Source organism: Hetaerina americana, unplaced genomic scaffold (assembly GCF_022747635.1).
Source record: "Hetaerina americana unplaced genomic scaffold, ioHetAmer1.1.p SCAF_2, whole genome shotgun sequence".
In the NCBI taxonomy this organism is placed as follows: Eukaryota; Metazoa; Arthropoda; class Insecta; order Odonata; family Calopterygidae; genus Hetaerina; species Hetaerina americana.
The window spans coordinates 83820173-83835915 of NW_027286763.1; the positions used below are offsets into that span (position 1 = coordinate 83820173).

General features: G+C 42.1%; 1 protein-coding gene across 1 annotated transcript in view; it reads left to right on the top strand.

Moving 5' to 3' along the window:
- The first annotated feature begins 1992 nt into the window (after positions 1-1992).
- Positions 1993-15743, top strand: part of LOC139688157 (vitelline membrane-like protein) — a 34658-nt gene continuing 20907 nt past the window's right edge. The window contains exons 1-2 of the mRNA XM_071585584.1: positions 1993-2098; positions 4178-5437. Coding sequence (XP_071441685.1) covers positions 2087-2098; positions 4178-5437 — 1272 coding nt within the window. The 5' untranslated portion in view covers positions 1993-2086. The remainder of the gene's footprint in view (positions 2099-4177; positions 5438-15743) is intronic.

Below are 15743 nucleotides of genomic sequence, written 5' to 3' on the forward strand. Positions count from 1 at the left end.
AATCTGAAAAAAATCCGAAGCAATAATCGACAAGAAGAGGAGACGTTTGAAAGGGAAAGAACTAAAAGAGAAAGATCCTCCTTGGGATTTTTGAGAATAATAATGAACTCGTCAATGAGAATAGATACATGAAATGGTTACTTGAGGTTACTCGAGAGGGAAATTGAGAGAACGAAAGCTGCTCCCAACTAATTCAAAGACCAATGACCAATGGTGATGATCAAGTGAGAAGAAGATATTTGCAGACGTAATTTCAAACCAGGACTAGGATGTCATCCAAACTTCGCCTCACTAAACAAATTGGTCAGCCTTCTATTGAAACACAACCATATAATTCTGGAGGTGCCCAGATAAAATTAACTGCAACTGCCCTACCGGAAGCATTCATGGGTTAAAGAGGAGATGGAAGCTGAGATAGGACTGTGCGATACTCAGTTCCCAATATCGGTCGCCGATATTAAACGTATATCGAGTGAGGGATGGAGATACATATATCAATATGGCAATAATTACCCAGTATATTGAGAATAATCGCGTTTTTATTAAAACGGTATCACCCGTATTGGATATTATAAGCCAAATCGACAATATCATTCGTATCAAATATCCACAATGTCATACGCCGTCAGTACCATATCGACCTATCTTATTCCCGTCTGAATTGTAGATAAATATCGACCATCCTTATACTGCGTCCCCAAATATTTTATATCGCCCTGCCGTAATAAGAATAACCGAATTGGTCTCGATATATTATCAAATCACGCAGCTATGTTTCAATCACTTCACTCGATGCTGCTATCGTTCAAAATTTAATCCTTTTGGCCCACGTTGGGACTTCGGACGGAAGAAATCCCAACGGTTGGAAACGACCGACATTCAGCGACGGAAGGTGGACGAGTGACTCGCGAAAATTCCGGACACCCTTATTTAAAAACCCGAGAACCCGAGGGCATCCCCTCCCTCCTCAAATTTCCTCCCCCCCCCTCTCCCCCGCCCCACGGCGACGGTGGCGAAAATTGATAACTACACTCAACCGGGGCGACGTCAATTACCCCGCGCGCACCCCTTCACTCGAAGGAGGGAGAGAATTAAATCCGAGCCGCCGGTTAAAAAAAATATATCCGACGGACGGATTATAAAACAAAACAATAGAGCGAAAGGGAAAAAATGGGATAGAGAGAAAAAAATTTACTGAGCGAAATTTCAGGGAACGCCTCGCTGATGGAAGGAATATACACATCCCGAGGCATCCGATTGGGTCCCAAGCCGACCTCCCAAATTGATTGCAGATTCCCTCTCTCCCCGGGGAAGCATTCCGTCCATCCGTGCATAATAATCACCCACCACGGCGTGGCCGCCCATCGGGCTGGGGCGGGAATGGGAGGGAAGAGCTGGATCTATCTTTTCGCCCCGTCGTGGGAGAAGGGGTCGGCCCTCGCCGCCTTTAGGCACCTTCCCCCCGCGGAAAGAGTGGAGATAGAGAGAGAGCCCGGGACACGTTCAATACGAACCGGATGCATGGGGTTATGAAGAGAAGGAGGTGAGAGAAGTAAAGAGGCAATTGGTAATATGGGTGCTTGCGTGAAATTATCCCACACCCACTTCATACCCCCCACCACCACCCTCACCATCCCACTCCCTTTATGGAGACCTCCGCGAAGGGCGTTCGAAGTGACGGCTCGCGAGCCGCTCGTGAGCATCTAACGCTCCCGGGAGCAGAAGAGAAAGGGAGGCCGGGGTGATGAGGGAAGGGCCCATTGGCCGTGGGCTCGTCAGCCATGCGTTGGTGTGTGTGTGTGTGTGTAGACGCGAGCAGGATGGTGCGGACCGGGAGTGAAGGGTCGGCCCACAATAGCTCCTTCCTCTCACTCTCTCCCTCTCTCGTTCAATCTTGTGCTTCCCCACCCTTAATCCCGTTGTCGGTCCCTTTCCTTCCCCCCCTCCCACCATCGCTATCGGCCCCCACCCATCGCACCCCTGGCCGGGGGAATATAAGCACCGCCGGCCGGCCGTAAAGTCGCAGTACAACCCAACTCCTTACCAAGTGTAGAGCGAGCTACCCGCAGTTCACAATCCAATCATCATGAAGTGTGTGGTGAGTACTGAACCTTGCCAGGCGCCCTCCTTGCATCCCTCCCCGGGTTAAGCGCTCCCGTCAGAAAGGAGCACCGGGAGAGAAAAAAATATATCGCTTCCTCCGAACGTCTCACGGTCCTCGGGTCGCCGAACGGATTAAGTGTTGATTTGCAGATTGCGGATTTGATTTTCCCTTTTTTGCACGATCTTCTTCTCGTTTGATACTTTAAAAGGTTCCTCCTAGGATTGGTTTCGATCCGGGGTTTGTTCTTGTTCCGAAAAAATATTGCAAATTCAACCGGTGGCTCCCGATGTTATCGCCTTCGCGTTCACTCTTTTCGGGCAGTAATGCATGGCCCGGTGAACTTACTTCCCAGCAATGCATCACAATTAACCTATAAATTATTTCCCCATTGACCTACTTGGAGACTTTTGTCGAAATGATTTTGGATTCTTTGGAAAAAGTTGGCAATGTTTACCGTGTGCAGTTTAATGCTTCAAATTTTGAAGGTGTGTCGGTATATACTTGTATTTAAAATACTTTTTGACATCAACTACAAGAAATATTACGGCAGGAGTGTGGATGAAATACCGCCCTCGCAATATCAATTTTTTTAAGCTTATCGCAAATCATTCATTCAGTTTTTTAAAAGTATTTTTCAAATTTACTTCAAAGCTTGATATTCGAACGATAATAATCATCAATTACATTTTCAAATCCGATTCACAATTAATGCTGTTGTTCTAAATTTGATCATGTCTCGTGTGTTTGCATTTTAAAAGTATCCAATGAATAGGGAAACTCCGTTCACTATCTTTGTGATTAAGTCCTGACTCATTGCTTTAATCCAATACGACTAAAAGTGAACCCTATTGCTTTTCCCACGCCCGAGAATATCGGTTTCGTCTCACTTATAATTTTGAATCAAGTAATTACAAAACCGAAATCATTTTTACATTATTTCATATACCTCTATTACAAAATGTATAATTTTTACAATCAATTACGTTATTGTCAAGTTTTCAACTCAATATTGTAAACTCTCATCAATCCCTATTCAATTCGTTCATAATTATTCTGAATATATATATATATATATATATATATATATATATATATATATATATATATATATATATGGGTCGCGCTAGTCCAGTGGTTAGAGCGTTGGACTGCTGACCGGAAGGTCCCGGGTTCGATTTCCGGGCAAGGCACTCTGGGCACCTTCAGCTCCACCCCAGCTAAAGTGATTTTTCGGGTACCAGATCTTCCTGGGAAACCATAACCGGCACAGGCAAAGGAACTGGCCCCCCTTAGGTGTGAATTTTCACACGCCGTATAGGGCTTAGTACTGGGTGATCTATACCATCACCTACTAAACCGACCTTCGGGTTGATTACTGTATATATATATATATGTATTTATTTATTTATTTATATTCATATATGTATAAATATTCTTAGAGTTAATTAGTGGAAAAATATTCTTGTACCCTCTATCCTAATTGATCATGAATATCAATTATCCCAATATTTTTGTCTTATGTTAATAACTCTAGTCTGTCAGTTAGAGAGCCAATTGTGTCCGACATAGTCCGTTGATTTCAGAGAATATGTTAATTTTAATGTTCCAAGGTTGTGATTTTCATTGCATTACCGTTCAACCTGGATCCCTTTGATTAAGCGTGATTCGCGTAATGGACTCGAGAAATAATGACTAAATTGCTCGAGCATAATGTAACCATATTCAGTTTTTCTTCAAATGTTTCACCTAGCTATAGCCATTGATGAACAATTATTGGTAAAACTTACAAATACAGATTTCGTTCGTAACGTGCTAGCCAAAATATCTTAAGCAAATTCTAAGCAAATGAAAATTCGAAATTTAATTGGGTGTAGGAAAAATTGACTGGGATAGTATTCAATTATTCGGAACTTCCCTATATGTAGACCATTTTTTTATACATACTCCAATAGTTGTTGTCCAGGGGTAATAAATAGTATGCTCGAGAGGAATGCGGTAATGGTCCCATAGTATATTGAGGGATTAAATTGCAGAGAAGTAAAAATGTTATTTTTCCCCTCTCTTCCGGTGCAGTTGGCGCTCTCCTTCTTCCTCGCCGTCGCCAGTGCGGGCGCAATCCACGGCTTGGGCGTCGTGCCCGCCACCGGCCACGTTGTCTCCACCCCCACGGCCAGCCAGTACCACGCTCAGGATGTCCTGGGTCAGTACGAATACGGATACTCCGGACCCCTCTCCTCCAAGCACGAGGCCCGCTCCTTCGACGGCGTCACCCGCGGAGGATACTCCTACGTCGATGGACACGGACTAGTCCAGAGCGCCGAGTACGTTTCCGACCCCCATAACGGATTCCGCGTTGCCGCCACCAACCTCCCGGTCGGTCCCGGTGTTCCCGCACCTGCCGTCCACGCCGCACCCGCCGTCGCCGTCCACGCCGCTCCCGCCGTGGCCGTCCACGCCGCACCTGCTGTCGCCGTCCACGCCGCACCCGCCGTCGCTGTCCACGCCGCACCCGCCGTGGCCGTCCACGCCGCACCCATCGCCACCTACAGCGCCGGACCCTCCACCGTCCACGTCGCCCCCGGCTCCCAAACCTCCCAGTCCTCCGTGGTCACCCAGGACGGAATCGTCTCCCACGCCTCTGTTGGCCACGCTTCCGTTGGACCCGCCGTGTCCCACTCCTCCGTCGTGACCCACGCCGGCACCACCTCCGTGGTCTCACCCGCTCACCACGTCGCACCCCTCGCCCACGCCCTCGCCCACCCCATTGCCCACTCCTACGTCAACCCCTACGCCCTCTCCCTCTTCCACCCCCGCCTTAGGCGCAGCCCAGGATTCGCTCCCCTCGCCCTGGGACATCTCCCCGCCTCCACCGCTCCCCTCGCCCACGGAGTCGCCCTCGCCGCTCCCGCAGTCCACGCCTACGCCGCCCCCGCAGTCCACGCCTACGCCGCACCCGCTGTCCACGCCTACGCCGCTCCCGCCGTCCACACCTACGCCGCACCCGCCGCCGTCTCCTACTCTAGCACCGCCGTCGTCCACTCCGCTCCCGCCGTGGCCGTCCACGCCGCACCCGCCGTAGCCGTCCACGCCGCTCCCGCCGTGGCTGTTCACGCCGCACCCGTCGGAGTCGCCTCCACCCGCCACCACTCCCAGGACGTCCTCGGACAGTATGCCTATGGCTACAACGATGGAGTCTCCGCCAAGGAGGAGGTCAGGACCCACGATGGAGTGACCCGCGGTGCCTACTCCTACGTCGACCCCAGGGGCGTCGTTCAGAGCGTGCACTACGCCGCCGACGGACACGGATTCAGGGCCGCCGCCACCAACATCCTCTAAGTCTCTCGCACCCTAACCTCCCCGCATTGAGATAAGAAAGCCCGAAGAAAAACTCATGACCCACAGATCTAAGCACACGAACATTTCTGACGGCCGTTGCCGGAGTCCGCGGAGATCCCATTGCAATGGTGACCGATGCGCTGGCGAAGGGCAATGCCCCAACGTCCCGACAAAAACACTACCACCCGCTGCCGAAAGGAATGTCCTTCAGGAAGATGCACTATGATGCAGTCGACTGGCATGTACTCGTATTCGGGGATATTGAAATGAGGACAAGTCATCAAGTCATCGTTCGTTCAAGTCCCTGAGGGCAACTCAGGTGTCGGAAGATATCTGTGTTGTACCATGAATACCAGTACATTTTTCAATGCCAGGAAACCAAAATCAAAAAGTCGTCATGACATATCCATTACGTCCATTCCTTACCATGAAATATTTTCATATTAATGTAAATAATAAATAAAATACATAATATGAATTTTGATGCCTTATTTTTCATTATAATTCGGAAGTTCTCATCCTTTTGTCGTCCAATGCTCTCCAAACAGGCCACCCCCCTTTTTCTTCCTCAATATACTACAACTATATCCCTGCATTATGTCCATTGAAGGAAGAAATTCAATGTTATCTTCCAAGTTATTCCGACGAAAAAAAGTTAGATACCCTACGATTCCCTACTCTTGAACTTAATTAAACTACAAATGCGTTAGAATAAAATTGAAACAAGGAATTTTTTTAAATATACAGATATTTATTTGTATACTAGGTTCAACTAAACTAGTTAAGTCGCGAAAAGTAAAAAAAAACTCTCATACGTATTCGTAATTGCAAGGTCACATCTAAAACTTATATAATTTCCAACTCAAGCGGAAATAAGCGGAGCAAAGAATAAAAGCATGAGTGTGACTTTGATTTGCCAACATAACGTCACTAACTTATTGCAAACTCTGGGAAAGCAAGCTAGAAGTTGCCTGAAGAAAAGTTGAAGGAAATGCATTGATAAACTTGGCAAGCTCCAACTCATTGCATAGATAGGTTTCTCCTTGAAAATGGCGGATGTTAATCGATCTACAGGTATGGCAATCAATCGAGGCAAATAAGATCATTAATGGTGGCAGGAAACGAATGAGTAACGCAACCGCAGCAGGAAGGGTGGAGACTCATTTCTAGGATAATATGTGCCAATAGTCGCAATCTGCGATACATTCCTGCGATCCAGAAAACTAAAGATAGATAGCATTGGTGGAAATGAAGGTATCCTTGCATCCATAGAAGTACATGAATAGCATTGTTCAGTACTATCACCAAGGACTCGTTTAGGAGTTTCTAATTGTCTTTAAAAGTTTAAGAAAAAGCCTTTCAAAACACTTCAAAAGGAATTTGGCACAACAAACTATTGAAATCACTCTTCACTCGTGGGTCACCATATTTTATGCCACCCGTGAAGCCACTGTCCAGTCACTTATGAAGGAACTACTCGTTGTGCAGCATAAAATCTCATTAAATTCAATTACGGCGAACGGCCACTTTTCTAGTTAGAAAAAATATACGAAGGAATAAGCGAAATACATTTATACTTCTTCCATCTTCCACGATCTTCAAGGATGTGTGTTAGAAAGGTTTCGAAAATATTTTCATCACTGAAAAGTTTTGGAATCGTTTTCAATGGAAGTTAACTGTCTTACAAAATAATATATAAGACATCGTTTAACATTTCCGACTCCAAATTCAGTCTACATTGCATGGAAGAAGGAACGGAAATGAAGTGCATCACAATTTCTGAAATGTTAATGATAGTATCATTCGGCGGTCGCTTAACCGATCGTATCCATCAAAAATTGAAAATACGAATAGTAATGGGAAGAGCTTGCATAGAGAAGAAACTGGATCTTTCCTAGAATGTTTATTTACGCGGAACAGATCCATGACACAGCACTTTCCGGTGCGTGAAAAAGAGGACTATCAAGGTCTCGGCAACGCACGAGAGAGGCAGCGAGAAGGCTGCAGCGGGAAAGGCTGATTCCAGAAAACAACTCCACTTCCCCTAAGATAATTCCAACCTTCTGATGGCTGTCTATAGTCCTTTTGCCCATTCAAAATTTTGAAGTGTCACCTAATTCGTCATTCAATTTTTTCCTTGCACCAGGGTCATTGCCAGAGATCAGCCGAAGGGAAACAAAATACTGTTGTTGGACCTTTAAGGGACTGTTGTATGATCCCCGGATTCGACCAGAGTAAAATGGTTTCATGAAATTTGAGAACATTTTGCCAAAAAACGAAGGGCCCAGAAAAGTCGTACGATCTTTTTGTCTAACATAACTTTCTCGAAGAGATAATCTCGGGCAACTTGCATTTACATAGCTTTGATTCATAAATGTATTTCAGTCACCCGATTCCACAACACGGGAAGTTTTACCTCTCATTTTATTTTGTATTATTATTTTAAAAAGGTAGAAAAAAGGAACCCAATATGAAGAGGCATAAGGCATTATTTAACATTAAAAATTTCAATAATTATTATTAACCCACAACTATGATACTAATGTCACATGAAGGGACTAACAATGAGTAAAGCAACGATTACACACGGAATTTTAATTGCAATAGATTAATATTTATTAAATCTTACCCAACTTTAATAGGAATCGTATTTAATCATGCAATACGATCAACAACAGAGCCGCTATGTTAGCAACTCTTAAACTAATTCGAATATTTAGTGAACTATATTAATCAAATGAATAAATAAACAATTCATTCAATACTCGAATGAAGAAATGATTAAAAACTGACCTGTTCACAATGTCTTATAGACTAATCCGAAAATTTTTGACGAAGCAAGCGGAGTCATTCAAGTGCTTACTCGACTGTAATGAAAATTGTATTCGCGTGGGAGTAATTGTGATGAACGCGAAGTTCGACCTTCCCAGTGGGCTCCTAAACGAGTTGACTCCAAATGCTATTAATTTTCGCTTTGGAGATATCTTATCCACCAGTTGGATGATCTCCTCCCTACATCATGTCCCGTTGACGATTTTTAACCCTCTTAAAATACCATTTGCAAACTTGACTATGCCAAAAGAAAATATCCTTCCTGTGATTATCCGGCATTATTTGCTGTCAACAAGGAAATCCGAGACTCCTGTAGACGCCATACGTCCAAGTGCAGTTTTTGCCAACACCTGAAGACGCAATAACACGGTGGAACTGGTCGTGAGCCAATAAATATCACGCATGTCGCTAAATCCTCGTTTCATTGAATATTCAGCATTCCCAAGTCTCTGCCCTCCTCCAGGGTCGCCGATTCAAAAGCCCACTTTTATTTTCAACAGACTAAGGTTTCTAGTTTCTCTTTCGACATACCGAGTGAATTGTGTGGATGTTTACAGAATTAGACTAGCCATTTTTCCACCGAATCGCTTATTCCTTCCACTAATGGGAAAAGTTCCGGGATAATATTCCTTCCCTCACAGGTGTGGCCATACCACACTGATACAACTATTTGAATGACCTCTTTGATGTGTTTAAATAGGGAATGTTCATCACGCGATAGATTCGTCACGCAATCGGAAATAAAACATCCAATCATTTAATAATCTGGATCGATTTCTCCCTCAGGTAATAGAACGACGGAAAAGCGCGACATCCATGCTAGTAAATTGGCAATGTTGACATTTACGCTGAAATCTAACAGCTTCACTCTAAACAACTCCCTATTCACTTCCCCAAATATGAGTAGTGTTCTTATGTCATAAGTTATATGAGCTGACATAATTATTTATCTTTGTGACAATTCGTCGTCTCCAGCATTATACCGCAAGAAAAAGTCATGCAAAATAATATATTGCATCTCTAGTTCCAATCAATGGACATTTTAAAGATGGCAAAAGCTTTCAAATTTACCTAATTATTATTGGTAATATACCAGTTGAAGAACACAAGCTCTCCTTGGCATTGAATACTCCCTGAATGCCCCTCTTAAACTCCGCATACATACCTGCTTGTTTCCTCCATTCCGTCCAATTTCCTTACCCTGTACCTGCCCCTTTCTCGTTGGCCTGATTTGCTCCCTTCTATCACAGTCTCCAACATTCCATCGCCAATCAGAACACTCTACATCCATCTTTCCTGCCTCTTTTTGATTTCTCTCAAAGATCCTCTCACCTCCCCCACTTTGCCTATCACTTCCTCGTTTGTTTTCCTTTCCAGCTATGAAAATCTATTACTCTATATTTCTGTCATTTGTGTACATATTCATCTTCCTGCACTTAAGATAAAGTTAAAACAGCCGTATATCCGTATTGTAGAACAACATGTTTGATTTTACGCGAAGCCATAGCCGTCCTTAGGAATTTCAACATAATGATAGAGAAAAGAGGAAATGGGAAGATTATTTTGGACATATAAACCTGGAGGGTACGCATGCATGCACGCGTATGATACAGATACCTGTAGTAATAATGTCACTGATAGAGAGAAATATGGAATGCAACCAGGAGGTATCAATTTCGCGGATTCAGAGGAAGCGTTGTTTAGAGCACATTTATAGAACTAAATGATGCATTGTCATAAATTATATACATGGGGATCGAATGTAGGGATAGTCGACTTAACCAGATTCTGTGCGTGTCAGCAATAGTGCAGATGAGGGTAGTAATGGAGAGTAGGTATGGACAATTTTTGGCGAGGTTATTAGATATCAATAGTGCCTTAAAACTCATGTGGAGAGGAAATGGCAACGGAGCTATGAAAAGAGCTTGAGATAGGACTAAGAGCAGTAGGGAAATTCGTGAAATCACTTGAGATTTGCGGATGAGAAGGCTTTAGTTAACGAGTCAGTCAAAACATTAAAACCAATCCTGAGCATTTTAGAAAATCAGCGCTGGATAAGATTCAACGTAAATAAAATCAAGATAATTGGGTTCTCGAGAAATAGGCAGACTAATTAAAATTCAAATGATGAAGCATTAAGAAGAGCTAGTAGAACAGTTTACCCAATTAGGATGTGTTTTTGGCCAAGACGATCAAAGCAGCAGGCACTTAAGAATATGAATCACGCTGGACAAAGAAACTTTTGCAAAAATTAGGAAGATAAGGATAAGGATCTTAAGGAGGAATGTTGGGAAGAAAAGGATGAAGGATATTAGGTTGAACTTCGATACGGGGTTTAGTTTTATGGGGCGCGACAACGTGGCCGTTGATCGAGATGATAGGCGTAGATTTTGACACAGCTTTTTGAGAAATGACTCACTTCCTTGGGGATATCTATATTGTTTTTTTGATTTTTATTTCATTTTATTTATGCCACTTGAAGTATTTCATTTATTATCTCAAATCTGTCACTGTTCCATATGTTCTCTTGAGATCTAATGTCATAAATATTACAATTTATTCATCATTTAGTTCCATACTCAATCTACTAAATATTTAGTTATACTGCATTTTCTTTATCGATACATTTCATGAAATCTTTCTGATGAGCATAGAGCATATTATTAACCTGGAAATGCGAAGAGCACTGTGTATGTATCCGAATTTTTTACTTTCCCAACAACTCGTGAAAACGAGGATTTTTAAACTCTTAATTTCATTATGCGTAACTACGGAGAGGGAAGGGTTAAATCAGCTGCCCAACTGGTTTTGTATGCCTTATAATCTATTGTAGGAGCCTAATAGCTAAATAAAATATTCCTTTCTTCATCTCCAATCAATTGTGGTTGATTTTTAAATACTTGCAGGATTTTACGGTTCATGAGGTGAAAGAAAAGTCAAGCGGATAGCTAAGCTTGAAGGATAATATTGAATTTCACATTCAATCCAAGTACGTCAATCGAACAGTTCCTGAGTAAAATATTGTGATCTTAAACGAAAGATTATTAAACGATTTTCTCTCAATTAAAATTTTCCACCCGACTGATTTTTGCTAGGAATCCATGCAATTGTCGCCATGTCTACGTATGGATGGATGTCTGTGCACGTATTCATTACCGAGTTTTTGTTTAAGGTTTAATACAGCAATTAGTAGCCTCTGCGTGTCATTAGGCTACGCCTTATAATTTTCGTTTGAAGTTTTCTGTAGTTTAGTGACAGTAAATAACTATCCTCATCCGTTTCTAACTTGTCCGGATGATTTTTAAATTCTCCCTTGGATTATTCATGCAAGAATATAATATTTATCGTGGTGGGCACTTCATGCCCCAGGCAATCTTAACGACTGGTGTTACATCTGTGAAATGATAGCTTTCCTTTACTTTTAAGTGGACTCTTTTCCCATTCATTCGATTAAAAAAAAATCAATGAAGCGGCTTATCACGTGATAAGATTATTTAAGAGGACAGATAGTAATACTTAAATAGACACCATTGGCATTGGGCCGCACGAGACCAGGGGGGGTTCAATTGACCATGGTAGGCGATGCCTGATATTTGGAAAAAATTGCTCAAAGAGAATATGGTGCTAGAAGATGCATTGAAATCACTCAACCCAACCCTGAATTTTTTTACACGAGAACAACACTTATTAACTCTTCATTTCCAATATCACACTCACGTGAAGACAATTGTGAATCCTGCTCGAGCTTGACGGCCGTTCCAGATTTGAGGAAATGTCACCATTGAGATAAGATTTTGAAGTAATCCTTTCAAATGCGCGTACGCAACCTTATCTCAGTTTCATCGTGGTATGTGAAGAGTCATTAGAGAGTCTGATTTTTTTAAAAGGTTTTATTTTGGAAACTTATTCCCTGTTACTCGTTTCTGTCATGCCACTAAAACTCCATCACCACGTATTTCTTTGAGCCTTTTGTTATTTAACTGACACGGGAAGATTTTACTTTAGCTGTAGGATCGACTAAAACCGAAATCGAATGCTACTGTGACGAAATCTTCACAATCTGGCCATCCACGGCCTACGGAGAACCCTCACTTCCGCCAGACAGTGATAGTGCACCTTCTAAGGAAGAGGCGAGAGGTATCTGACACGTTCCGGCAACACAGCAGAAACGATGGTCGCGGAAGATTGTTTAATTTTGCTTACTGGTGCGCATCAAAGGTTTCTCAGGAATGGGCATGAAATCGAAAGCGCCCAGTGACCTCAAGCGCATACCGCTTTTTCCCGCACAATAAAAATTCCTTCGATGCGAGCGAAGGGGGAGGGGGCACAAATATCCTCGGGAACGCTCTCGCTCTCTCTTTCTTCTCTCACCCCCCCACTCCCTTCCTCCCCCGCTCTTTATCCCAAAAAAGCAGAGGTTGAGAAACTCTTCAATGTCAAGTCCTGACGGCATTGACTCTTTCAATGCCAAGGAGATGGAATCCGTTCTAAATCAGATGTGCCTAAAACAGTGAGGCATCGTGATCCGCCACTCTTCCTCTATTCTCTCTAGTAATCACCTGGACCTTAATAAGTTTAATTTTGTCTGCAGGGATCTCACGAAATCGTTTCACACGCATCGTGTTTCGGGGAATACCTATAATAAAGGATTCAACTTGTCTTTCGATAGATCTGTTGGGCCTGACTGAGATTAGAAGAAAAATTGAAACCTCCTCAGAGAAGAAGAAAAAAAATCCAAAATTTTAATATTTAGTTAGAACATGTTTTCCTTTTAATACCCAACCCGATTAAGAGTAGAAGTATTAAGGGGAGGTGACCGACAGCTGAGCTGCCCCATAGGGGATGGGCAAGAAAGGATGAAGGGTGGAGAGAAACCCGGCGTCGGCATTTCCAGCCCGATTAAATCCAATTCATTTTATTTTACTGATTATTCACTTTTGGTTAAGTTCATTGCAATCAGATATAGTTACGTACACACACTGTGTGTATATAAATTAAAGTATTTCAATCCTATAACCGGTTTCCTTCAGCGCTCCATTCTTGTCTATTCTGTATTGATTGCACTGAGCCTCAAGGAGTGTCCAATCCATCCAGTTATTCGTTACTGTATAGTTCTCCATGTGATCCTTCCCTCTAATGCTCTCTATATAATTTCTTGTTCCTCACTTCGTCACCCCATTTAATCTTCAGCATTCTCCTTGTTTCAGCGGTGCAGTGCAAGAACAGTAATAAAAGCCACGAGTCGAAAGGCACACGTGGTTCTCTCCTTTTATTTACAAAATAAATCGTGAACGGTGGACAAATGCTTTTTCAATTACGTCGAAGCGTCAAATCATTTTTCCAGCGTAATTTTCATTCGTCATAAAATTCCTCTTTGCATGAACTAACAACGCCCGTACTCAACGAAGGGAAAAAATCCGCGAAAGAATATATCCATTATGATGTAGGTCAGTATTGTATGCTGTATCTTACAATCAATTTCCATATGACTGTTACATTTGGAAGCTGAGCTTACAAACATTATTGATGGTGCAAATAGTGATTAATTTACATAAATGTGGCATAGCAGTTAGTGAAAATAAGATCATGGATCGTATGAAAACTGGAGCTAGCTAATATTTTCTATAGCTTGACGTTCTAATTTTAAATTTATTTTCATTAATTTTTATCGAAGATTGGCCTATTGCACCCCCTCCAGCCCTCGTTAATCAAATGCTAAAACTCTCGCGCCCTAATAGTTTTTCGACCTTGCATTGCTCCTCGCGCCAGTTGTCCTTCTATTGTGTTCCTAACAAAGCCATTGTCTCCCAACGCGTGCCCAGCCTATCTGGTTTTTCTGTTCCTTATCGCGCTGCATTGCGTGGCTTCTAACCTTCTATTCTTCTGTGTACTTCCTGCTTTCTTGCTTCTCCGCTCATTTATCTTCGGCATCCATATTCAGCACAAATGTTTCTGCGGATTGATCCGCGTACATTCTTCTATTTTTCTCCGGTCTTCTTTTCCAATGGTCCATGTCTCTGATCTACTGATTTTCACACTCCACATATTTCTTTCCCCTTGCTGTTCCCATGCCTATAATTGCACCTTCTTTGAGGATAGAAGCACATTATACTTGAGTGGCGAAAATAATGTGAGTAAAATCATACATTTCTTCCGAACCCTGTGGTAATATTTTCAGGTTTTTATCTTATTTTTTTCGCTTAACTAATTTGAATAAAAACTTAAATAAAATATTTTTATTCTCCAGTTTCTGAAAACAAAAGCCCTTTAGTATACTAAATCGTTGTTGTGGGAACTGCTGGTGGAATGGGTACTCAATGGCACCTCGAAGGCCATGACTTAGTATATCCCAAGATGATGAACTTAAAAAATGTTATATTTTCGAGGTGCGTTCAAGTTCTAGGGTATGAGAATTTTTCTCAGGTCTGGTGGAGAATAGAAAGATATGATTTGAGCTTAAAATACAAGGGGACTCAATGAAAATAAAATAGATGGAACTGCATCATAATGTGCACAAGGATTTTATAGTGTCCACTAGAGTGAAAAGCGTTTTCAACACTTCAAATGGCGTCGTTTTATATGCAAGAACATAATGTAAACATCCGTTCTCTCCACCTGCATGTGTAGCATCCATTTTAAAATGCAACTTCGATTGAGTGGGGCATGCGGTGATTGTGTTATGAATGTGATGAACGTGCGTTCGTGGGTGGGACTGTTCAAAGAAGGCTGATCGTTGTATGACAGCGAACGTAAGACGCCTCGATCCAGGACCATCATCAATTTTCCAGTGAGCCAAAGGAAACATACCCTTACAGAAGCTTTCACGGCGGCCATGGAATCGCGGCTTCGACTTTGGGAAAAATGCGTGCTAACACAGTATGGACCTTTAATATACAATATTAGCAGAAGAGGTAAATTTAATTTATTTTATGATTAAATTTATCATTGTATTCAATGATGGTACCCAAAGATAGAACACGAGATGGACTTTGAGAATAAAATGAATGAAGACTTAATAGAGAGTATGAAAGATATAAGATTGATAAGAGTATCTTACAGGTATTTATAAGAGAACCATTAGAGAAAACTCGAGAGTGCTTTTGATTTTGGTACCAATAAAATGTCAAATGAAAACAAAATAAAATTCTATGACTTCGTACTCATTACTGTACAAGACCTGAGAAAAACCTACATTTTAATTAAAAAGTCACAAAGCAAGCCCATATAGTATAATAACCATTATCAATTAAAGAAATATTTGCAGAATACTAGTGTTAATAGGTAGAAAACACAAATATTCTTAACTACATGTAAAATAATTAATGAATAAAAACCAGCAATTGTTATCCCTATCTCAAAAATTCCAAATTCCACAAATCCTGAAGAACTCGAAGAAATTAATTTATTAGCATCATTGGAAAAAGTCAGAAATTAGGATTCATAAACGACTTCATTTGCATTTCCAGTATAA